Source organism: Abramis brama (genome assembly GCF_963993115.1).
Source record: "Abramis brama genome assembly, chromosome: 11".
In the NCBI taxonomy this organism is placed as follows: domain Eukaryota; kingdom Metazoa; phylum Chordata; class Actinopteri; order Cypriniformes; family Leuciscidae; genus Abramis; species Abramis brama.
Window position 1 is genome coordinate 30,341,390 of NC_139973.1, and position 25,510 is coordinate 30,366,899.

At 44.9% G+C, this 25,510-nt stretch overlaps 1 protein-coding gene across 3 annotated transcripts in view; it reads left to right on the top strand.

The window, feature by feature from the left end:
- The window catches only part of LOC311092511 (poly(rC)-binding protein 3), a gene marked incomplete at its 3' end in the record, with an annotated part of 35,853 nt that extends 24,638 nt beyond the window's left edge, over positions 1-11,215 (top strand). Inside the window, exons 11-13 of one of the 3 annotated variants that reach the window (XM_084129276.1) lie at positions 2,742-2,794; positions 2,914-3,083; positions 9,150-11,215. In XM_084129276.1, coding sequence (XP_083985402.1) covers positions 2,742-2,794; positions 2,914-3,083; positions 9,150-9,204 — 278 coding nt within the window. Of the gene's footprint in view, positions 1-2,741; positions 2,795-2,913; positions 3,088-9,149 lie in introns of those variants that run through there. The other 2 variants (XM_084129277.1, XM_084129278.1) reach the window with 2 other exon arrangements.
- Between the last annotated feature and the right edge of the window lie 14,295 nt (positions 11,216-25,510).

Below are 25,510 nucleotides of genomic sequence, written 5' to 3' on the forward strand. Positions count from 1 at the left end.
CACAGGGTGAAGGTCTGACGGCAGGCTGGAGTCACTGGGACTTGGAGCGTGCCGTGTTGCCATGCCCACCTCGGACTCGATCGCGATCACCAACGGGGGTCAGCGGCCGCACCCAAAAACAAATCGTCCGTGGACTGTGGACGAATCGGCGGTTTGTTCCACACCGTCACCCTCAGGTCACCCTGGCCACCAGCCGAAGTACAGCCTCTCGGGGAGACCGTAGATCAGGGTGTGGATGAGGGGACTCTCACTCGAATGAGCTCATTGAGTCTCGACCGTAGCGCGGAGATGGTCATGTTCCCACAGTGAGAACATGAGTCATCCACAAGCGCTGCTTTAGTTTATCAATGCCCAAACACACAAACCAGCGATTGTGCCCATCAGAAGAGGAAACATTGCGACCGCAACCAGAAGTGCATGGGCCAGGCATCTTTAAAAAGACGTGCCGCGTGCAATGCTCTTTTGTGAGAGGAAAAACTCCGCGGATGTTGAAGCAACCAGGGAGAAACACACTATCTGTCAGATCACTGACCAGATCAGCAGGGTAATGTGCACTCGCTGGAGATCGCCGTTACACCAACACCGGAGAGTTCGCTCGTCTTGAAGATGAAGAGATATCTCAGGAATCAGGCTTCTATGGAGTGAAGAATAGCTCTCGGCTCCGAAGCGAAAACTTATCTGCATGTTGCCAGCGTACTTCCTTATATACCCCCAGGGTGGGGCGGAGTTACGCTATGCAAATTCCGCAGACCCATGGCATTTCATTGCCATTGGCTCGTTTTATATACTCGAAGGTGATAGGCTTTCTAAGCGAAACCCCATTCGTCGTCATCCGACGTAACTCGGAGTGACCACGAAAGGGAACAACACTTATGAGCCAGTTTCATTGGTGATTTCAAATATGTAATTTAATCGAAAGCTTGGTGAACAGCTTTGGAGAAATAGATTTTTCCCCTTTCAAAGAGATAGGAGTTGTACTTGCATGACTAAAATAGCTGCCCGAGAGGCATTTCAAAGATGGCCACCGAGGGAAATAAACAGAGAGTATGCTGGCAAAAAGAGAAAGCGACAGAGCTCGTAATAAAACGAGAATCAACATTGGCTTGGCATTTCGGAGATGGCGAGAATTGAGGGATTTGAAATGTGTAAAAGTGGAAGTATGCGATTTTGGATGCAGCCATTGTTTTACAATGAACTTTGTTAGAGAGCTACATATCTGTAGTATCGTAATTGTACGTGATGTAGCCTTGTAGATCAGACTAGTGTGGGTGCGCATTTAGAGTGCACACTTTCACTGCGTGATTTAGTCTTTATTTATAATTTATTAATAAATATCACAAGAGTGCAGTTTTTCTCCAAATATAAAAAATGGCTTTATAAAGGTAAAAATGCCTATATTAGGTAAAAATCAATTGAAACATATTGGAAAAAATTATTTCTGTCACTGCTGTGAACTGACCACCACACAGAGTATGAAGAATATCAAAAACTTTAGGAGTCGGCTGTCCACAACAGTCCTAAACCTGCCAAAGTACCCACACAAAAAAACACTCAGCAAAATATTGTCTAATAATCGTTATCGAGAAAATCCCAGAAAATAGATATATATATTTTTTGTCAATATCGCACACCCCTACATGTGAGTAATGTATTTTATTGAACAGATATGTAGCTCTCTAACAAAGTTCATTGTAAAACAATGGCTGCATCCAAAATCGCATACTTCCCTACTGTATATAGTAGGCCAAAAACAGTATGTGAAAAAAAGAAGTATGGCCAAAATTCACAGTACTCATAAAAGAGTAGGCAAAAGTACCCGGATGACCTACTTCTTCCGGCGAGATTTTGAGGTGTGCATAAGATGGATACTCTACAATCCCATGAGGCCACGGGAGAGGATTTATGAATGGCAGTGAAATGAAACAACTGATGCTGGTAGGTCACATCATGGCGAATGTAGTATGTCCAGATTTCATTCATACTGCACACATTCATACTATATAGAACATACTTTTTTATCAGTCGTGAAGTAATTACTTAGTATTTAGGTATTACTAAGTACCTACTCAAGATAGAATGCTATGGCGCAGCCATTATCTATTGTGAAGGGTCGAATTCATCTGCAGTCACGCAGAGCCAAAGCACAACCAAAACAATGTTCTCACGCAAAATGCATGTGGTTTTCTTTATTTATCCATTAGAGGGCCAAAAGTTACATAGTGAACCTTTAAGAAAACTGTGAACAGGCATTACTGCATCCTATAGAGTGGCACTTCTCTTCTCCATAGAGCAAACATCCGTTGGATGAATAGGCAAGTCATTTAACAACATAAGGTAAAACATAAAACCCTAATGTACATAACTGATAAGAAAAAACTGATGAAATGAAAAACCATCATGTGAAGTGTCACTCAGGAAATTGAATGTCAATTTATGGGTTTTCACTGTAAATTATAAGATATGACTTGATTTTTTCCACTACCAAAACTCACGTTAAGTTCCCTTACTATACGGTGATACTATACGGTATTTTTGATACTATACTATACGGTGATACTATACGGTATTTTTCCCACTACCAAAACTCACGTTAAGTTCCCTTACTATACGGGGAAAAATACCGTTAATACTTACCGTTAACCAATTAACAGGTTTTAATCAGTGTGTACGGTTTTAACATGGTTAAGTGCATAAAATGTTCTTTGTGTTTCTCAGTTCTCCCACTCTCTTTCTGTTTCTAGGTGTGGATGCCAGTTCACAGGCCAGTACTCATGAACTCACCATTCCAAATGATGTGAGCATAATTCTTTGTCTTCAGGAACCCCCTCATTGGACAATCGTATCAAAGAAGAATGTAAGGAAGAGTCCTTGACTAGCCAAACTGATTTTAATCTATCTGCTTTATGTTTGCAGCTAATAGGCTGCATAATCGGACGTCAGGGCACCAAAATTAATGAAATCCGTCAGATGTCTGGGGCTCAGATCAAAATAGCTAATGCCATGGAGGGGTCATCAGACCGTCAGATCACCATTACGGGAACACCTGCCAACATCAGCCTGGCACAGTACCTTATAAATGCCAGGTGAGTTTCAAAGCAAGCAATAACATGTAACTAGTAAAAACAGATGAACAAGTTTTTCATTTCTTAATTAGAAAAGAAAAAATAGACAAGAAAAAATATTGTCTGCATACTGAAGTTACAGCTCCATACAATATATATTGTGTATGTATATATATATATATATATATATGTGTATGTATGTATACAGTATATATAAATATGTATATATGAACACTGCAATGTTATTACAGTTTAAAATAACTGTTTTATGTTTTCATTTTACAATTTAATTTTTTTCCTGAAATGGCAAAACTACCATTACTTCAGCCTTCAGTATTACATGATCCGTAAGAAATTATTCTAATATGCTGATTTAATATTCAAGAAATCATTCTTATTATTATAATATGAAAATGCTTGTGGTGCTTAATGAAATGTGGAAGTGTGAAAGAGTTTTTTTTTTAGTTTTTTTTATATAGAAATATTTTGTTGTCTTTACTGTTATTTTTTTATTTAATGTATCCTTGCTGAAAAAAAGTATACATCAGATCATGGCAAGACGAAATGGCGGCCACAAATCCTCTGAAAGTAGCAGGACGTGTGCCTGCTGACAGATTTTCCTGCAGAAACTACAGCACTGAAACAATCTGGCAGTGGACTGGGTCTGCATAATGTATAGTACACCACCTTTCAAAGACGCAGAACTTAAGGGTGAAATGCAGCCATCAATTCGAGGCAATTGATGTGCCAATCGAGATGACGGCCTCTCCTGACCCCTTGGGCTGGACAGCCATCTAAGATCGCACCCCAGCCCGTCAGGGAAGCGTCTGTCGTTTACATCCTGCAACGACAACACGCACCTAGAGTGGGACCCAAGGTGAGGAACAGCGATCTGAGCCACATAGAAAGGGTACGAAGCCCGCTGCGCGTAACCCTTACCATACAGTAAGCTTCGCTCCCAAAAGAAAACCTCAGGAACTTCCTGTGTTGTGGCAGAATTTCTATATGAAAATATGTGTCCATGAGGTCAATTGTGACAAACCAATCTTTGTGTTGAATTTGAGACACAATCATTTTGATTTTCAACATTTTAAACTTGAGTGTTCTGAGGTTCTTGAGTGTTCTTGAGTGAACTTGCAGCACGGGTATAAATACGGAAGTGGAGGCACGCACAACTAGTTTTTCGCTGAGGAGCCAAGCGGAGCCCGGAGTCAGCGGTGGTCCAGCAATAGTGGCGAGGGGACTACGTCTCCGTTCCCTCCTTCAGGGAACAAGGGTTACAGACGTAACCGAGATGTTCCCTTTCAGTCGCTCACGTTCAACGTAATCAATGTGTCGACTGATTGGGATCCCTATTAAAACGCCACTAGTGCTACCACCTTCCAGTGCCTAGACAAAAGCCTCCTGATCCCCCCGCATTATTGAGGCGGAGATAGGACAGGGCTTAGGCCAGGGAAATCACTGCTGTTCCGCAAGACCCACTCAGTCAGACTTGTTAACACTGGGAAAGCGTGCCCTTTTGTTGGAAGGAATACGCTGCGTGAATATAAAGGCAACACACATTTTGAGGGCGGAGGGAGACAGCCCTCGCTCCGACCCATCTTGCAGGAAAGAAAGCACAGAAGTGATCGAACACCTTCGAGGGGGGTCTCCTCTGTGAGAAGAACACCACTCAACGAACAGGTTCCACTTCAGGTGTAAGCAATTCTCATTTCTTTAGAGGGTGCTCTCGCAGAAGTGATGGTATCTACGATCATTTTTGAGGTAGATCACCTAGAACCTCCGCTTTGGAACCAGACATGGAGTTTCCAGTGGTCTGGCGCGGGTGCCAACAGTGCCACGTCCCTGAGATGTCTCAGATGAATGTGTCAGGAAGGGGCTGTCGAGAGGAGCATAAGTTCGAGGGAACTAGGTCCGGTTGGGCCATTATGGGGCAACTCAGGAGACCTGCTCCTTCTCCTTCCTGACTTAGCACAGTGTTGTGCAAGAAGGCTTACTGGGGAAACGCAACTTTGCGTAAGCCCCGGGGCCAGCTGTGTACCAGTGTCTCCGTGCCGAGGGTTTTCCGCTCGGACAGGGAGTAAACAACTGGCAAAGGGACAAGTTCGGAGAGGCAAACAGATGTAACTGTGCAGCCCCGAAGTGATCCCAGAACAGCTGGACCGCCTGGGGATGGAGTCTCCACTCTCCTGGGCCACAGGCTGTCGTGAGGCCTCATCGGCGGCACGGTTGAGCAGGCCAGAAAATTAAGTGGATGAAGCGACCTCAGAAGCTTCTGACTCCATAGGAGGAGGTGGCGGGCAAGTTGTGACATGCGAGGGAAGCGTAGCGCAATGGTCGCAATGTTGTCTGTACAGACCAGTACGGGCTTGCTGAGCAGCAGCGTCTCAAAGCAAGGTGTACTGCTAGCAACTCGAGGCAATTGATGCCAATGCAGTTGGAGGCCCGCCCAGACCCCCGCTACTGCATGCCAGTTGTACGTGGCCCCTCAGCCGGTAATGGTGGACATTTGTTCTAGGGGCGGCTGGCCCGGAGAAACAAAAGGTCTGATCACGGGCTGAGGATTTGGCGGCAGGCCAGGGTGATTGTCACACGGAGCGTGCCGCTCGTCCACGGCCACCTCGGGACTCGGCCCTGAAGCCAGTGCTGAAGCGGTCTTCATATGGAGGAAGCCGTTCTATTGCGGCTGCGTCTGCCATATGCCCCAGGAGCCTCTGAAAAGTTTCAGTGGGACCCTTTCTCACTTCTTAACAGCACCGACCAAAGGGTCAGGAGACGCGTTGGACCGAATCCATCTCCAGACCGGAAAATAGATCCTCATCCCGTGGACGAGTTTACTCTTTTCCCAGTTGGACCTGAAGACCCAACTGGCTATGTAGCACTCGAAGGGTTGGACTTTGTACTGAGACTTCGACCCCTCGAACGCAAGAACACAGGCATGGCCATGACCAATCTCGGGGACAGAGCATTCGAAAAATGCGTTTCTACGTTTACAACTTGAACGGAAGCTTGTAAAGGGCCCGACTTAAGAGACGCAGGTTCAAGATGGCCGTAACTCACCACGTTTTTTGGGTACAATGAAGTACAGGCTTTTTTAGAAGCCGGTCTTCATATCGGCTGGAGGGACCGGCTCAATCGCATCCTTTGCTAGTAGGACTGCGATGACTGTGCACGACAGACGCACATTCGCTGAACACCAAAGTGTAACGAATAGCGCTGAACTTGGGTGGACACCGGCCATAATGAATCGTATAGCCGAGTCTGCTGGTACGGAGGAGCCGCTGGATCGGTTGGGAGCACTTTCTAGGAACCGGCCCAGGGGGACCAACGGTACAGATGTACCCGGGGTGAGGCAGCGAGGTAGAGGTCAGGGATCCGGCTAAAAAAGGCCTGAAGGCGGCCCAAAGCGGGGTCTGAGTGTGTAGTGCAAAACTTACCTGTCTCCATGGGTCGGCAGGGGGGTGCGTGAGAAGGCGTTTGATCAGGTCCTCGAACCGCACCCAGCTGCCGGCTGGCGATACAAGAGGGGGCTGAGGGGTACAAGGATTTACAGGGTCGCACACCACCAGTTTGCCCCTCTTGGAACCCAGGAACAGAGGAATTTGCTCTTTCTTTGACAATTTGGGTACCACTGGACTCCGGGGAGCCAGCGGCGGAATGGTAACCATCTGAAGAGCTTGTTTCCCCATCCCTGGGTGGCCTGTCTCAGGGACGCTAGGTCCGACGCTTGCCACCTGGTTTGGCAGCGCCCAAGATGGGCTGGGCGGCCTGCTTGCGGCCGGCTCCACGCTGAGGCCTGGTTGGAGGCTGCTGCGGTTAGTGGAAGCGGAGGCGGCAGGGGGATGCTCTCGGCGACGAGCAGGCGGAGGATCTGCCACCGGCGGCGGCGTGGAGGCAGCAGCGTTCCGCCGGGGCAGGATGTGCCGGATGGCCTCCGTCTGCACCTGGGCGGCAGAGAACTGTTGGGCGCAGTTCTCTACCGCGTCACCGATCAGCCCAACCTGGGAAATAGGGGAACCGATTTAGGGGATCAATAGTAGTGAGGGGGGGAGGAGCTACTGAGGCAGTTTACGGCAAGTTCCGTCCACGACCTGGTAAGCTCTCCATGCACTTAAGGAAAGAAAGGTATTGGTGCGTCGGGCTGAGAACCACCGCACTCCGATGCTGCAATTGGCATCCTGTCCTCTGGAGGGGCCCCGAAAGAAATGGCTGGTCGATCCATTACAGAGGGACCAGCGCGCTCAACGGGGGGCTCCACCGGCTGCGGTGTGATAGAGGAGTGAGGGGCCCACAGGGATTGGATACCGGGCAGGGAAGCCATAGCTATGATCCTCTGATCACCCATCCCACATGGCACCCTAGGGTGGGGAGTGGTAATGGGGACTCCACCTTTGTGGACAAAGGCGAGTCTCGATCAAAAACACCGCGATAGTCATGTTCTCGCAATGAGTTATCCACAAAAGCTGCTTCAGCATACTGTAATCCCAAATACGTGATGCAACTAATGTGACCGTCAGAGGGGGACAGGGAACGACCGGATCCAGAAACGCACAGGTGGAATGACATCTTGAAAAAACGCAAATGCACCCGTGTTGCTCTTTCAGGAAATGAAAAACTTTCACCAATGCCGGAGCACACAGGGGAATGATCGCGGCAACACTGACAGGGATGGTACAGCCTGTACCAGTGAAGCCCTCAACTGGTCGTCAGACAAACAAACACAAAAAGGAATGCTGTTAAAACAGCAGTTGAGTGCTCAGAAGGCTCGCGACCACCGCTGCACTGGCGCTGTAGAACCACCAGCACCAGGAGAGACTTCCAGAAGAACGTCACGTTGGGGAGAAGTGGAGGAAAGGTAGCCTTAGCCTAGTATTAGAACTATGGAGAATGAGTGGAGAGTTGGTGAAGTGTCCTGGTGAGCTATCATTTAGCAATGCAGCAATGAGCACTGGAGCTAGTCTACGAGCAGCAGTGCACAATAACAACACTTTTTTTTTTTTTACTGTCATTGAATAGCACCGAGTGAAAAATCAATGTTTTCTTTATATCTAGTGGCAGTGATCATGACGTTAGTTCAGATTAGTACCGGTAACCTTTGTCATATTGTCGTAGTACTGGTAAACTTTGTCTTTGTCATCTAGAAATAGAAGGCATCATGCTAGCTATATGGGCGTTTCTAAGCGTTTATCTCTTCCTCCGGTGAAAATGTTGTTGCAAATGTAGCCGCCGCGTGTCTGTCGCTGTGTTTGGCAGGTGCTTGTGTGGGCGGTGCCGTCCCATGGAAACTGCGTTGGAAAGCTTGTGCTGTAGGGAAGTGAGTGCGTTTTGGTCGCTGCTCACCCCGCGACCAGATGTGACGTGCCTCACTCAGCATCCAGGATTTGAGGCATGCTGCCTGAATCCGTTTGTGCTGAAGATAGCATACACCCATATTTCTATCTATTTATCTATCTAGCTGCTAGCTATCTATACTAACGTTATGCTATCTGGCTGTCTGCCTATCTCTCTCTATACTAGCCTATCTATCTATATCTATCTATCTATCTATCTGTCTGTCTATCTATCTATATATCTAGTCTATCTATCTATCTATATCTGTGTATTTATCTATTTATCTATAATCTGCGCTATCTGAATACTCTCGTGTCTCGTCTACTACTCGTCTCTCTAGTTACTCTCAATGCTCTCAAGGCGGGCTTTGGTAAATTCTCTCCCCAAGGTGACGTAATGCAATGCATTGTGGGGGAAAGGAGAATCGTTGCAAACCGCTGTAAGATAGTACCTACTTTTTCGTATTATATTCCGTTTTGTGATACCCAACAACATAAAATACAATGGATAACAGTTTAAATGTTTATTACCAACAAGCAAATTGCACAAATTCGTTGAAAAATTAACCCTGCAACACGGCCTTTAATCAGTAACCATGGAAACAAACTAGTAACAAGATCTTAGGAAAACAGTGACAGGGAACAATGAAAACGAAACCAAAACAGAACATGACTGTGAAAATAGAACCCCGTTGAGCCTTTTTTTTTTTCTTTTTTTTTTAAGTGTGATTACATATTGTTGTTATACTCTCTGCAGGTTCAGAGATGTGGCAGCCATGTGGACTGACCCTTCAACCATGACAACCTCCTGAAGTCACATTATGCCCTGTTTACTCTGGTCTTGAACTGTTTTTGGGCCTCATCAGTTTTCTTAAAACCTGGGAATTATATAGTTTGTTCTTCAGGATTTTTGAATTGCATTTAGTGTAATTCAGACAGTCAATTCAATAATTCTAGAAGAAAAAAAAAGCTTCACCCGAAAGGAGCCTGTTTTTATTGTCTACACTGAAAGTTCTCTTCAGTCTAAAATATTATAATAAGCAACATGTATTTAGGTAATTTTGGAACTGTGTTTGTGTACAATAATATGATGCATTGTCTTATTAACTAGATATAGTTTAGAGTTTTAGCACTGAAACTTAGCATGCTGAATGTCTAGCAGTTGTTATTGCTCTTATTTATTTAAATTAACTGCTTTCTCAATATTTTACGGTATATTAAAAATTGATTCAAGTTATCATACATGTAATGTGAGCAATAAATTGTATTAAAATGCGCTTTATTTAATTTAACTTCCATAAGTGGCAAAACAGGCTGTCATAAATGTTGTGATTTTAGAAAAAGAGAAAACTGATTTCCAATTCATTTTAATTATGAAACAAAACTGTTTTACAGTGAGGATGACACCAGCGTAAATTCATTGTCAGTTTATAATTTATAACACACAATATATTTCACACAGAGTGTGATATCCAATGATTTTTTTGGTGTCACTTTACAACAAGGTTTAATTTGTTAACATTAGTTAACTACATTGGTAGTTACGCAAACTAACAATGAACAATACTACAGCCTTTATTAATCTTATTTAATGTTAACCTCAGCATTTACTAATACATTCAATATAAAAAGTTGTATCTGTTAAAGGGTTCGTTCACCCATAAATTATAAACTTAAGGTTGAGCCACTGTAGTCACTTGGACTATTTTAACGTCTTTAATAGCTTTTCTTGACCGGCAGAATGAAATTGCCTAGAAGCCTATGAAGTAGTGATCCAGCTCTCAGATTTAATCAAAAATATCTTAATTTGTGGTCCGAAGATGAACGGAAGTCTTATGGGGTTGGAACAACATGAGGTTGAGTAATTACTGACAGAATTCTCATTTTTGGGTGAACTAACCCTTTAACATTAATGCACTGTGGACCACCGTGAAAATTTTTACAGTATTAAAACGGTTAATAAATGTGGGGGAAAAAATAAGTGTAACCGAATATATTGTTCATTGTTGGTTCATGTTAGTTAATGCATTAACTAAAATTACCAAATGAGAACTTATTGTAAAGTTTTATCCATTTTTTTTTCTTCTGGTCCTGAAAAAAATGGTCTATTCACCATTTCTTCAATTACAAACCAGGTGAGCTAGTCATGTGTGGTTTAATGATATTGGAGCCTTTTCGAAAATACTGATTGTTTAACTTTTGACATTTTACTTAGCTAAACTTTATTGATGTTGACTGTGCTTCAAGTAATTTTAATAGTTTATGAAGCAATGTACTATTTACATCCTTATTTAATGCTGTGTTGTGCACTGCAATAATGTGAATAATTGAAAGTGTGACACTGTCACATTAATCCAGACAAGACATAGTTAATAAAGTTTAACTAAATCATCAGTGTACCACATCTTCAAGAATCAACACTTTTTGGCAATGCAATTGTGATCATACAGTGAGGGAGCAAGTAATAGAAGTTGATTTGAATGTAATGATGTTTCTTTTTAACAGGTAATTTGCTGTTTAGCTTGTCAAATGCACACCCAGCTCCAGACAGATGTACATACATTTACTCAAGGTCTTTAGGTTTTCTTTTCAACCTTGTTTCAGTAGATAGTGATTACATTGTGAGTTGGATTCATAAGTTGTATCTACTTTATGCTCTATTTTAACAGTTCTCTGTTCAGAATGTTTATTATTTATATCAAAGAAATGGGCTTTGATGAGTTAAAATGTAATGTATAATTATTCCATGTATGCATTTTGGTGTTGACTTGTATTTAAGACTTTGTGATAATTATTATGTGACATAAAATCTAATTTTATTGCATTGCAAGAGTTCTTAATAGGAAGCCAATAAGTTCATGTATGTGAATATGTAACTGTTTCTGTCATTTCTAGTTGCCATATAGACCATTAATTGTGCCACAGTGACACACTGACTTTTGTATATTCATTCCCATATGGTCTGGATTTACAAGCATTGCTATTCTGAATGTCTTGACACTCTTGGCAGTCTTTCTATACAGTATAACATCTGACATAACAGGTTATGACACTGGGCTTTTTTATTTATTTATTTATTTCATTTTATTTTATTTTTTTATTTTTTTTATTTTATGGGGTTTTAAAAACAAGGAAAGTTTTCCATGCTGACTACAGTCTAATATTTCCAACAAAGAAACTTAGGTTTATATGTTTGCTGCTGAATGACTCATGGTTTGACTTGCAGAATGCTTTCATTTGCATATTCTTTTTTTTTTTTTTTAAATAAACTCTCTTGATCTCGCATGAGTGCTGTTTATTTTCTTTGATAGTAATCATTTTTCAATACTATTTAGGTTATTCAGACATTTGTCATAATTAAGTTTACCTAAAAGTCATGCTACAAACTGATGTACAGTAAACCATGTCAAGTGTTCTATAAGATGTTTTCTCACATTAATTATTAATTTCTCAGGGCTTTAGTCACTGTGTATAGTGTGTGATTTAAAGAAAAACTGATATCCGATAATCAAAGTAAAATTGTCAAGAACATCTGTTGTCAGACTCAGGTTAAATCAGTAACAGTATCATATTTGGTTGTTTTAATTTGTGTTTTCACAGAGCATTCGAATGAGAAGTGGAGCATGCGTATGTGACAGCTGTGCAAGGGGAAGCACTCTGTGCTGAACATCACCACCCTGTATCTCATATGATCAGATCCATAACTCACTAGAGAACATTAAATCTTTTATCAACTCCCTTAGCAGTTCTTTACACCATAATATTTTAACATAATAGGGAATACACACTAACAAGAAAAATGCTAACAGCACACTGAATTCAATCCAGACTAAAAAAGTAGCATTTTTTTATATAAACTGTGTAAGGCAAACAGAACCACATGATCTCCTGAGATATGGACAACACAAACGCATACTGCCATTTGTATCCATACCCCATAGAGTGAAGTTGCGGGAAAACTTATTTCCCTCCTGTCCTTCCTTAACATTTGTTCCTTCTCCCCCCACTTCCTTCGCTTTACACATTCTTCTCTTCACTCAGTTCACTTAGAAAGATTATATAAAAATTATAATGTTCTATGTCAATTCAAGTGAATTAACAGTCATGTTTGGTATCATTTAAAATGTCTCAGTGCGACTGGTACAATGGTCTCATCTCCACAGAAGTAAACCAAATGGTAATAATGGTTTAGAGATACTTTGCTTACTGAGTGTGCACCTTTTCCCAGGGTCCTTCATCCAAACTACCTCCAGTTCCTCGACAAGGTGTGAAGTTGAACTCACTGTGTCTATAACTCTAGTCAATGCAAATTCCTATTGTAAGTTCATTCCCCACATTGGGGGATGTTTTAACTTTTGTCTTGGTCTGAGTACTTAAAGAAGTGCCACAAGAGGCTCTGGGCGATTCTGTAGCCAGATCAGCCCGTAATGCTGAATGTCCAGACACTCAGAATTATGTATTTTTCTAATGTCAGGTAGCTTATACATCTTTTCTCTTTATCTCTGAGCATTTGATGTTATTGTATTGATTATCTTTTAATTGATTATGTAATTGGCATGATACATACAACCGGCACATCCGGGAACTTAACTGTCAATTTCGTAACCGCCCCTTTTTAGGGGAAAACAAGCCAGACTTCCCATAGACTTCAATACAAAATAGCGGCACAAAACAACGTCTGTACACAGCCGGCAGACATGTATAACTTCAGAAATCACTTAGATGAAATATGTCGAGCAATTATATGTCCACCCTGCCTTCCATAGAGCGTGAACGATACATTTATTAACTTAATTTGGGCAACTTAAAAACATGTCCCTTTCATTCTACCAGCGTCAAATTGGTCTAACAACCCCACCCATTGGCCAGAAGTGTATTACCCGGACATTTACTCGTACCTCATCGAGTCACCAGGTAGCCAGTGAATGATTTTACTTCGGTTTTAAGAAGTAAACATCTTTAAATGTATAATATTATGTCTTTATATTTAGAGTAGCTACTGAATGCACTTTTCTGTCCAGCCATACAACTAGCCTGATTTAGCTTTCGATAGCATCATCCATAATTCATGATATTTCCATAACAGCAAGATATTGATGATGATGGCAGGCAGAGATGGGCATAAATACATGGAAATGTATTTAAAATAAAATAAAAATACAAAATACTGTGTGGAAATTTTTAATTAAATACAAATACATAATAGGGGTAACGTTAGCCTACTGTGTGAAAAAAAGTTTAAAGGGGAGGTGAAATGCTCATTTTCACTCAATCTCCTGTTAATCTTGAGTACCTATAGAGTAGTATTGCATCCTTCATATCTCCAAAAAGTCTTTAGTTTTATTATATTTATAAAAGAAAGATAGGCTGTACCGAGTCGTTCCGGAAAAAAACGAGCGTCTGGAGGCGGGCCGTGTGGGCGGTGTGCTAAAGCTGTGCTTACGTTACCCGCCGAGCAGAGACATTTGAAGCAGTTTTACTCACCGCCTGCGACCGCAAACCTTTATCATTGTGACTGCTCCATCCTTAAGCATTAGACGATCTGCAAATCCGTCGATCTGGGCTTTGTTTATAAAACAATCATCGTCGAAATGCAGGAAACAAACAGTCTTACACAGCTCCGTTGATGATGCTCTGAAAAAACAAACTCCATCCACTGGTCCCTTAACGCTGGGTTCTTTGGGAATCTGTGCAGGGTTGTCTTGCCCTGGCAACCAAAAACCCACTTCTTTGGTGACATTGACTTCCCAAATTAAGCCGAGCAGAGCGCTTTGATGAGGTACTGCTTTCGCTCTCTTCTCTCTCTGGTCTACGAGTGCGCGCGCGCCCGCGGTCTTCCGGCAGAAGTGCCCTTAGGACCCATATAAGGAAATTCCGCCCATCTCTGCCCATCGACGCCTGCTCTGGGCTCGGACCGCAGCCTGCCGTCCAAGCCCTGCAGGTTCACTGCTCATCAGGCTGACAAGGCATACGGAGCGGCAGGAGAAGCAGTGTCAGCCCTCCACGCGATGGCTGTTCTCCAGGTCCTCCAAGCTAAACTGCTTAAGTCCCTCTGACGCCGCCTCAGTCGACGCTGGCGTCATCCGAGACCTCCGCTCGGCGACGGACCTCGCCCTGATGGCGACCAAACGCTCCGCCCAGGCTGTCGGCCGCGCTATGGGTTTTCTCGTGGTCCTCCACAGACACCTGTGGCTCACCCTCTCCGATGTAAAGGAAGCGGACAGGAAGACGCTGTTAAACGCGCCGATCACCCAGGCCGGCCTTTTCGGGGACGCCGTGGAAAAGGTGACAGAGCGCTACTCGGAGACCCCAAAAGCGCGCGAAGGCCATGAGCCACGTCATCCCGCGCAGGGCAGCGCCGCCTCAGCACCGCTCCCGCTCATCGTCTGCCTCGCGTCGCCCACAGCCCTCAGCCAGTCAGCCAGCGGCACCCCGCGCCGAACCAGATGCTCGCGCGGGACGGAGCGGGCAGTGGCAGGGGCCCGGGAGGAAGAGGCTGAACCAGCGGAGGAGTCCGCGCAGAGGGAAAGTCAACGCGCCCCCCTCGGCTCCCAAGCAGTCGTCCTGACAACCCGGGCAAGAGGGAGAGAGAGTGCCAGGGAGGGCCCTCCCCCAAGCGCCGTGCTCTCATGTTCAACGTCCCTCAGAGTTCTTCGCTGAGCGACGAATGTGTAAATGTTGTGAGTGTTGTTTTCAAACGGAAAATGTTCAATAAAGCATGCTACCACTTCACAAAAAGAGCTCTTTCCCCCTCTTACACCTCACACCGTGTTTCCCGTCCTGCCCGCGAGCAGCACAGGGTCGCGGTTCATACCTATAAGGCCACCTCGCGGATGCGAGGGGTCCCCAATCGTTCACAGCCCACCGGCAGCGGCGATGACCGCAGATCTAGACACGGCCCCGTTGAGTCACTTTCAAGCCACGTGGGCGGCTATTCCGGGCATTTCGCCGTGGGTAATGAACATAATTCGGCACGGGTATACGCTTCAGTTCAAACGCAGACCACCCCGCTTCTGCGGCGTGATTCCGTCATTGACTTTGCCCCAAAACGCCCATGTCCTGAGACAGGAAGTTCGCGGCTTGCTCGAGAAAGGAGCGATAGAACCGGTCCCCCCGAGCGAGAGGGAAAGCGGTTTCTACAGCCGCTACTTTGTGGTGCCGAAGAAAGGAGGAGGTCTCCGTCCTATACTCGATCTGAGACCCGTCAACATAGCGCTCCACAAACGCGCGTTCAGGATGACGACGCTGAAGCAGATCCTGGCACAGGTTCGTCCCGGGGATTGGTTCGCTTCAGTAGACTTAAAGGATGCATACTTTCACATCCAATAGTGAAGCGTCACAGACGCTTCCTAAGATTCGCGTTCGAGAACATGGCTTACCAGTATTCGGTGCTTCCGTTTGGACTGGCTCTAGCCCCCCGCACATTTTTCGAAATGTGTAGATGCGGCGCTTTCTCCCCTCAGGTCGAGCGGAATGCGCATTCTAAACTACCTGGACGACTGGCTGATTCTAGCTCACTCGAAAGAAACGCTGATCGGTCATGTGGAAGCCCTGCTTCACCATCTGAGTACGCTTGGGATGCGGGTAAACGTCCAGAAGAGTGTGCTCACGCCGAGTCAAACCACTACATTTCTGGGGGTGTGTTTCGATTCGGTGAGGATGCGGGCCCGTCTCTCCCCGGAGCGAGTCGAGGCTCTAAGATCATCTCTGGGTCTCTTCAGACTGGGCAGGTCGGTCCCGCTGAAAGATTTTCAGAGACTACTGGGACGGATGGCAGCGGCTTCCTCAGTTTGTCACCTGGGTCTGCTGCATATGAGACCGCTTCAACTCTGGCTGAAAGATCGAGTCCCTCCGAGTGCGTGGTCCTCCGGCCACAAGCGTATCACGGTTACCCACAGCTGCGTTCGCGCTCTGGCGCCATGGAAAAACACGGAGTTATTCAGCTCAGGAGTTCCCCTGGGCATCGTGACGCGAAGCATAGAGGTTTTGACGGATGCGTCGACCTCAGGCTGGGGAGCGGTCTGCCTGGGCGAGCCCGCTTCGGGTCAGTGGTCAGAACTGCAGGAGAAGTGGCACATAAACCGCTTGGAGCTCATGGCGGTTTCCCTAGCCCTCAGAGCTTTTCGGTCTCAGTTGGAACAACGGCACGTGCTGATCCGGACTGACAACACGTCCGTGGTTTCCTATATAAATCGCCAAGGCGGAGTGCATTCCAAAGCCCTTTTCAAGCAGGCGGAGGCTCTCCTGCTATGGGCAGACAGGCACTTTCTCTCCGTGAGAGCAGCGCACATCCCCGGTGTCCTGAACCGCGGGGCGGATATGCTGTCGAGGGACGGGATTCCTCAAGGAGAGTGGAGGCTTCACCCGGGGACGGTCAAACTGATTTGGAACCGTTTCGGCAGAGCAGAGATCGACCTCTTTGCCACGGTCGAGAACACGCACTGTCAGGCGTTCTTCTCGCTGACTCGTTCCCCGCTGGGCAACGCGTTGACTTCGCGCTGGCCGAAGACCAGACTCTATGCCTTTCCTCCGGTGAAAATTCTGCCCACGGTGTTGTGTTGTGATCAGGGAGGAAAAAGCGTCAGTGATCCTTGTAGCTCCCAACTGGCCAAACCAGCCTTGGTTTGCGGACATGAAGGAATTACTAGCGGGAACGCCATGGGAAATTCCTCTCAGGAGGGACCTTTTGTCCCAGGCGAGCGGCACGATCTGGCATCCCAACCCTGGGCTGTGGAACCTCCACGTGTGGCCGCTGCGGGCTCGCTGAGTGGACAGGACGCGCTGCACTCGCGGGTTTTGAACACCATTGCCGAGGCGCGGGCGCCGTCTACCAGACGTTTGTATGCTCTGAAATGGGGTGTTTTCTCTAAATGGTGCCAGGATGTCGACATCGACCCGGGGAACTGTTCCGTGTCAGATGTCCTGCGCTTCCTTCAGCACAGGATGGATAACGGGAGTTCACCGTCCACTCTGAAGGTGTATGTGGCCGCTATTGCAGCGTTTCGCTCCCCGGTCGACGGACGGTCGATCGGTAAGCATGCATCTGTGATCGGTTTCCTTAAGGGAGTTAGGAGATTATTTCCCGCGCGACTGCCTTCGGTACCGCCGTGGGATTTGTCTCTGGTTTTGAAGGCTTTGTCTCTTCCGCCGTTCGAGCCCCTAGCCTCGGTAGCGATCAAGGAACTCTCCATAAAAACGGCTCTTCTTCTAGCTCTCGCTTCGGCGAAGCGGGTCGGAGACTTACAGGCATTCTCGATAAACGACGACTGCATTCGCTTTGGACCGGGAGACTGTAATGTTACGCTTAGACCGAGACCTGGGTATGTCCCTAAGTTGCTCAATACCCCGTTCAGAGCGCAGATTGTTTCCCTGCCTGCCTTATCTGCTGAGCCGTCAGCCTTGGGTGACGCTGATGCTCAGAGTCCTGTTTGCCCGGTCAGAGCGTTACGGACGTACATTGCTCGCTCGGCCGCTTTTCGGCAATCGGACCAGCTGTTTGTGTGCTTTGGCGGGTGTAACAAAGGTCGGGGGGTTTCGAAGCAGAGGCTTGCTCACTGGATTGTAGACGCTATTGCTTTGGCTTACGATCGCATGGGGGAGAAATGCCCCCTTAGCATCAAGGCCCATTCGACGAGAGCGGTTGCCTCTTCATGGGCTTGGGCCAAGGGTATGTCTATTCAGGATTTATGCCTTGCGGCTGGCTGGTCTTCTCACAATACGTTCGCCAGATTTTACAAGTTGGATATACCCTCTGTAGCATCTCAAGTGCTTTCGGTGAGTTAAGATTCCCCTTACACAGTTACAGTTGTTCTACTCTGCGCATTGCTCATGAGTCATCTGTGTTTTACTGTGTTATGCTTAGTGCACTGTCGCCGCTATGCGTTGACTTGTTCTCTATTGAGTTGTGTTGCCCTGAATAACTGTCAGTGCATCCTCCTCCTTATTATTTTGCCTGGGATATGCAAATTCTAGCAAGGTCCAGATGAGCTTGCTATTGGCCAGTTTCGGCCTATCAGGGTAAGGGGCTTGCTATTGGGCAGTCTCGCCCTATCAGATGATCGCATTCCCAGAAGGGCGGTTATTGGTTGTGGGTTCTGTCAGTCTCAAGTGGTATGTTATGCTCCACGGCGGGATTCTATACAGTTCCCATATACGACATCCGTAATGTCGAAGTTCCGCCTTGATAGGGAACGTCTCCGGTTACTTTCGTAACCTCGGTTCCCTGAAAGGCAGGGAACGAGACATTACGCTAGCCGCCGTGTTCGCTTCAGATTTTAGCGTTTTTCGTTATTCTGATGCAATTGGCGCATTTATGCAATTTATACTGCCAGGTGTCTTGTCAGTATTTGCATATTTTGCGTCAATTGGCCAGCTGTGTCAGCTGGCGTTAGCCTATAAGATTTCAGCAGATGTGAAGAAGGAGGGAGTTCCCATATACGACATCCGTAATGTCTCGTTCCCTGCCTTTCAGGGAACCGAGGTTACGAAAGTAACCGGAGACGTTCCCTATCAAGGCGGAACTTCGACATTCGGAGACGTTTTTCAACCACGGAAAGAGGTCAATATAACAGCAGGAGAACAATTATGTCACATAACGTTACATTTACCTCAGGAAAGCCATTTAACGACCATAGCATGTTAATTAAATAGAAAAAATATCTAGAGAGGAGATTTTGCTGAGCACTATATTACATATTTATTATATTTTTACTTATGTCATTAAATAATTGTTATTATAACAAAAACTGCATTATATTTAATTTAATATTATTTTTAACCTTTAATAATACCAGCAGATTGGGCCCTCTATGTTTACAGCATTAGGTGAGATTATTTTTTTAAATAAAATTTAAAATAAACATGTATCCAAAATAGTCAATATTGAATCAAAATCGGAATCAAATCACAAGAATGGAATTGAAATCTTGAAATTTTTGTCAAGCAATAATAAAAACTGTATCCTATACCAGTCATTGTACAATGTAAACTTCATAAAATTCTATTTAGTTACCAAATGTTTTGACAATCACAATTACACTTATTGTGATGCAATATTTGTTTTTACATACCCCCCCCCCCCCCCCACTCGTCAAAAAAAAAAAATCTCACTCCAAGCTAACTCAAAAGTTGGCAGCCCTGAAATTGTTACATTTGGATTTATTCTGACTTACTCTGAAATGATTAACTCTTGCCGATTACGTTAAGTCCATAACACCACAATTCTACGATAAGGTTAGTAAATGGACTGAAATCCAGCTTAGGTGAAGCAGAGGAGCACACCGACTGAAATTTCAGAGATCCGACTAACACATCAGCATTAGTCAATGTATATACTTACTGTAGAGGCTAATAATGGGTTTTCCGTTTAGAACAACAAAGGGCCCTATTTTAACGATCTAAACGCATGGTCTAAAGCGCACGGCGCAAGTGCACTTAAGGTGTGTCTGAATCCACTTTTGCTAGTTTAACGACAGGAAAAATGGTCAGTGCGCCAGGTGCATGGTCTAAAAGGATTGTCCTTACTCTCTTAATGAGTAGTGGGTGTGTTTTGGGCTTTACGTGCAATAAACCAATCAGGGTCTCATCTCCCATTCCCTTTAAATGCCAGTTGCGCTCGTGCCATGGTGGATTCGCTTTTTACATGACGGATTTTGATAGTGGAAAGACTGAATGCATCTCCAGAGAGGAAATGGATCTGCTCATGCGCGAGGTTAAAGCGCGCAAGCAGACCATCAACGGGACAAGCCGGATTCCACCATATCTTTATGTACACAATAATAATCTTTTACATTGTAATCCTTTTATTTTAATATTTGGCTGGTTTGTGTGCTGCTGCGCATCCCTGTGTGTGTAATAAGCAGAGTGTACGCACGTGTTGGACCCGCCTATAGACGCACATTACTAACACGCTTTAATCTTTAAATAACCAAAAAAAATATTGCAGTTGCCTCAAAATAGTAACATTACTAACGCGTATCTTTAAATGACAAAAAAAATATTGCAGTTGCCTCAAAATAGTAACGCGCCAACAATGCGCCTGAACACACCTCGTTTTCAGACCAGCAGGACGTGGTGCAGGACGTGAAAATAATAACTGCGTCGGGCTGAAACTAGCAAAAAACACTTGCGTCGCACCTGGTACTGCATTGGGCCAGGTGTATGATAGGGCCCAGAGTGTTGTTAGACTAATCTAAATAGGGTGAGCCTCAACCTCAAATTATTGTACAGTATTATTCTACGTGGGAAACCACGGCATGATTATTCAAAGTTACCATTATAAGTAGTTAAGTTGGTCAGCTTGGTTCTATGGTAATGGTCGTGGCCTCTGCTTAGATATAATCTTACCTTAATTACGTGTGTTCAGATCTATGGAGACTAAATAATATGTTCTAGAATGAGCAAAATGGAGTACGGCCGTCTAGGATATTAGTCAATCGCCTCTGTCTAATGACCGAGTCTGACGAGTTTGTGATTATGAGATCGTATACCCAGCCGGTGCGAGACTCGAAGTGTTATAGGAATCCGGATGAATGGGGGTAATTTCAATAAAGAGTTAAATATAATAATCAAACATTCACCTAAAGTTAATGATTAACAAATATCACTTAAACCTTTTTAATTTTTGGAGTCAGGTGGAAGAAAGAGGTAATTAAATTAATTTGCCAAGCTGAAAAGACAGTAACGCGCAGAAACCTTCACCCGCTTATCAGGAAACTGTTGTTGGACCGATTGGGCAGTCCTTACAACTGCATAGTCCAAAAAGTGCAATGTGCATGTGAATTAAAAGCTAGACAATCACAAGCAGACGTTGCTTACTTCAGTGCTCACATTACAACATTCACCTTTTCATTGTAGATGACCAATTAGGGACAATAAGCTGAATTCAATTAGCAGCGGAAGGCAAAAACCCGTCCTGGAGTCAGGCATCATTCAGCCGGTTCTGCAGGGTTTCATGGACGACCTAACAATAACAATTGTGACGCATGTCCAAGCGAGATGGATACTGGAAACCCTGGACAACGTAGCCACTTGGGCAAGGTTGTCATTCAAGGCCAGGAAGTCCAGAAGGCTGGTGATCAGGACGGGCAGGGTCATGAGTAAGTTTAGACTCCAAGTTCAAGTCGAGGTCATTCCATCCATTGAGGACAGCCCCATGAAGTGCTTGGGAAAGTGGTTCAATGCATCACTGAAAGATGGTGGCAATGTTGCAGACAGTGTGAAGCAAACTGAAGAATGGTTGAAGAAGATCGACAGGTCTGGACTCCCCGGAAAATTTAAAACCTGGTTGTACCAGCATGGCCTTCTGCCCAGGCTTATTTGGCTCCTCACAGTCTATGAGTTCCCCCATAACAATTGTAGAAGGCATCGAGAGGAATACCAACAAGCACCTCTCAATACCCAGGAACTTCATGTCAGACAAAGAATGTTTGACAAACTTTAAGTGATGATAAATTGGAGATGTGACATCCTGTCTCCACTTGTATGTTGATTCTTGTGTGTAATACACGTGTGGCTTTGCCAACAAATAGCAGTGAACATGAACAAATGATAATATATAAATCACATACTATATGTACTCTCGCAAGTAATTAATTATCCAACCTTGTATGTTTTCAATGTACGAGGATGTGTAAATGATACCGTAAAACATACCGCTGCATGGCGTGATTGACCCAATCAGAATCAAGTATTCCACAGAGCCGTGTGATAACATCAGTTAACTACATTAGTTAACATGAACTAATAATAAACTGCACTTCTAGCATATATTAATCTTTGTTAATGTTAATTTCAGCATTTACTAATACATAAAATCAAAAATTGTATTTGTTAACACTGTGAATTAACAAGAACAAACAGTAAACAGCTGTATTTTTATACAGTAACAAATTTATTGATCATAGTTATTTCATGTTACTTAATACATTAACTAATGTTAACAAATTAAACCTTATTGTAATAATTTTTGTGACTGACAATTACTTTATATGTTCAAAGAGGCAGCTGAGATCACAACAAACTACAAATGTCTCATACTCACTATGGAACTTATAATATGACAAAATTATTTGAATTTGAATTGTGTAAATTTGAATTATTGACAAGTGTAATCTAACAAAATTGAATATTGGAATTTTAAATAGTTCTGAATTTGATTTATTTAAACAAATATTGAACATTTGAAATTTAAATAACTGAAATTATTTCATGGCTGAATTTTAGACATGTATTTTCAAACAGCTATTTTTTTTGTTCTGAATTCTAAGACTGCAAATATCCAGACAAATTCACTTATGGCTAACTCATGTAAGAGAAATATAGGCTAGGCTATTATAAGTGTTTCTTTCATAAATATGAATGTACCTCGCATCTCCCGGACACAAACCATTACTATTACACAAACCATTCTTTGGCCTATTTTGTTTAACTGGCCAACTCAAAATCTGTGTGGAAAAGCTGCGGGATGCACTGGACAGCGCGGGAGACCATGCAGGCTATGACAGCTGTCATTTAGCCTACCCTGCAGCTGATGCAAAGCGTAGGTGAATTTATATCTAAATAGAAGAAAGCCCTGTCTAGGCTCTTCCCCGGTACGGGTTGTGTCGAGCCATTGGTTAGTCTGGTTGTTTGATGAGAAAAAGATGAAATGTATATACATTTTACTACGTAGTTGCAATAAACGCGTTAAGAATCCGTGCAACTGCAGCAGCGGAGGACTATTATTAGAATATTAGAAATCTAATATTCTAGCTGTTTTCTCATTTTTCCAATCTTAATATTAAATCAAAAAACGACTGAACGAATGATACACAGATTATCTTGAACCACCACCACGTTTGTGGCAGAAAACGACACTCGGTTACTAACGTAACCTCGGTTCTCTCTAGAGAGGGAACGAGTGTTGCTTAAGTTTAGCTTGCGCTACGGGAAAACTCCTTTTCTCGAGAATACTGAAGCAAAAAAATTATCCTTAATTTTTGGAATGTAAAACGCATTTGCTGCAGCAGGCAGACCTAGGCGAGACAGCTCGCGCGCCTATTGGCTGCTCTGCGGCAACTGCTGCAACCTATCAGTGCTTCCAGGTTATAGAACCATGTAGACAGTGAGGCCCAGCCTGCTGCCATACAAATGTCATGAGAGAGACCCCACTTGTCCAGGCCCATGACGAGGCCATGCCTTGGACGCATAAGCTGACGCAATAGCGTCTACTATCCATCTGGACAGGGTCTGTTTCGAGATGGCTAGCCCTTTGACGCGACCACCGAACGAAACGAAAAGCTGCTCTGTTTGCCTAAAGGCAGCAGAGCACTCCACATAAATCCTTAAAGCCCTTACTGGGCAAAGGAAGTTAACCCCAGCCTCACTGTCAGACGCAGGGAGGGCCGAAAGGGAAATAACTTGCGCTCTAAAAGGGGTCGCAAGCACCTTTGGGACGTAACCATGCCTTGGTTTGAGGATGACCTTAGAGTCATTAGGCCCAAATTCCAGGCACGTAGCGCTCACCGAGAGCGCGTGTAGGTCGCCCACCCGTTTTACTGAGGCTAGTGCCAACAGAAAAGCGGTTTTGAAGGACAGGTACTTTAGCTCCACCGCGTGTAATGGTTCGAATGGTCCACCTTTCATGGCCTCTAGGACCGTGGAAAAGTCCCAAGCTGGAACCGAGGGTGGCCGAGGAGGATTCAGCCTCCTTGCTCCCCTGAGGAAACGGATTATGAGGTCATTCTTTCCCAGCGACTGGCCATTCACAGGCTTCGTAAAAGCCGTTATAGCCGCCACATATACCTTGAGCGTGGATGGGGTTCTCCCGCTGTCCAACAGCTCTTGTATAAAAGAAAGCACCACCATTACCTCACAATCTAGCGGGTTTAAGTCATGAGCTGAGCACCATTCAGCGAACACTGACCATTTAGACGCATAGAGCCAGTTGCGTGTTTTTAAATCGCAGTTGAAAACACATCTGTTCAGACAAGCTTTTAACACGTAACCTCTGACTCTGACTGATATTTGTGTTTTATTTTCTGTTGTCTATTGATGCTTTTACTGGAAAGCACCTTGTGCACCTTTTGGCTGTTGTAAGGCGCTATAAAAATAAAATTAGATTGATTGATTGATAGAGCCATCTAGTAGACGGAGCTCTAGCCTCTGTGATCGTGTTCAGCACTCCCTCCGGGAGGTGAAATGATGATAGTTGATCGCCCACACATGTAGGGCCCTCAGCTCAGGGTATGGGTGCCAAATTGCACCCTGGGCCTGGGACAACAGGTCCTTCCTCAGCGGAATCGGCCATGGAGCTGTGTTCCCCAGTTCCATCAGTTCTGGGAACCAGACTTGATTCTCCCATAGCGGGGCTACCAGGAGTATCGAGCATTTGCTCTCCCTGACTCGCTTGATTACCTGTGGTAACAAGGCGACCGGGGGAAACGCATAGAGAGGACGCCTGGGCCAGTTTAGGGCCAGCACGTCTCTTTCTTTTGAAAAGAACATTGGGCAGTGAGTGTTGGTTTGCGACGCGAACAGGTCTACCTCTGCTCTGCCGAAAATGTCCCAGATGTTTTGCACCGTCAGGGGATGCAGGGACCACCCCCTGGGGAAAGTTTTGCCCTGGATAGCATATCTGGGCCCACGTTCAGGATGCCCGGCACATGAGCCGCTCTCAGTGAGCACAGATTGTGCTGGCCCCATATGAGGAGGCGATTTGCTATTGCAAGAAGGCTCCGGGACCTGAGGCCGCCCTGGCGATTTATATAGGACACCACCGACGTGTTGTCCGTTCTGACCAGAACGTGGTGGTTCCTTAACGCAGGGAAGAAATACTGAAGGGCATTTTCGACCGCTTTCATCTCTAGACAGTTTATGTGTAGACGCTTCTCCGCGTCTGACCACAGGCCCATAGAAGGTCCCTTCGTATAGGGCGCCACAACCCGTGTTGGAAGCATCTGTCGAGACTACTTTGATTCGTGAGGCGATGCCCAGGTTCACGCCGGACTGGTACCAGCCGGCTTTCATCCACGGTTTCAGAGCTGCTGCACATGTCTGATTCACCGTGAGACGAAGCAAACCTGATGTCCACACTCGCGCTGGCACATGCCTCCTCAGCCACAGCTGAAAAGGGCGCAT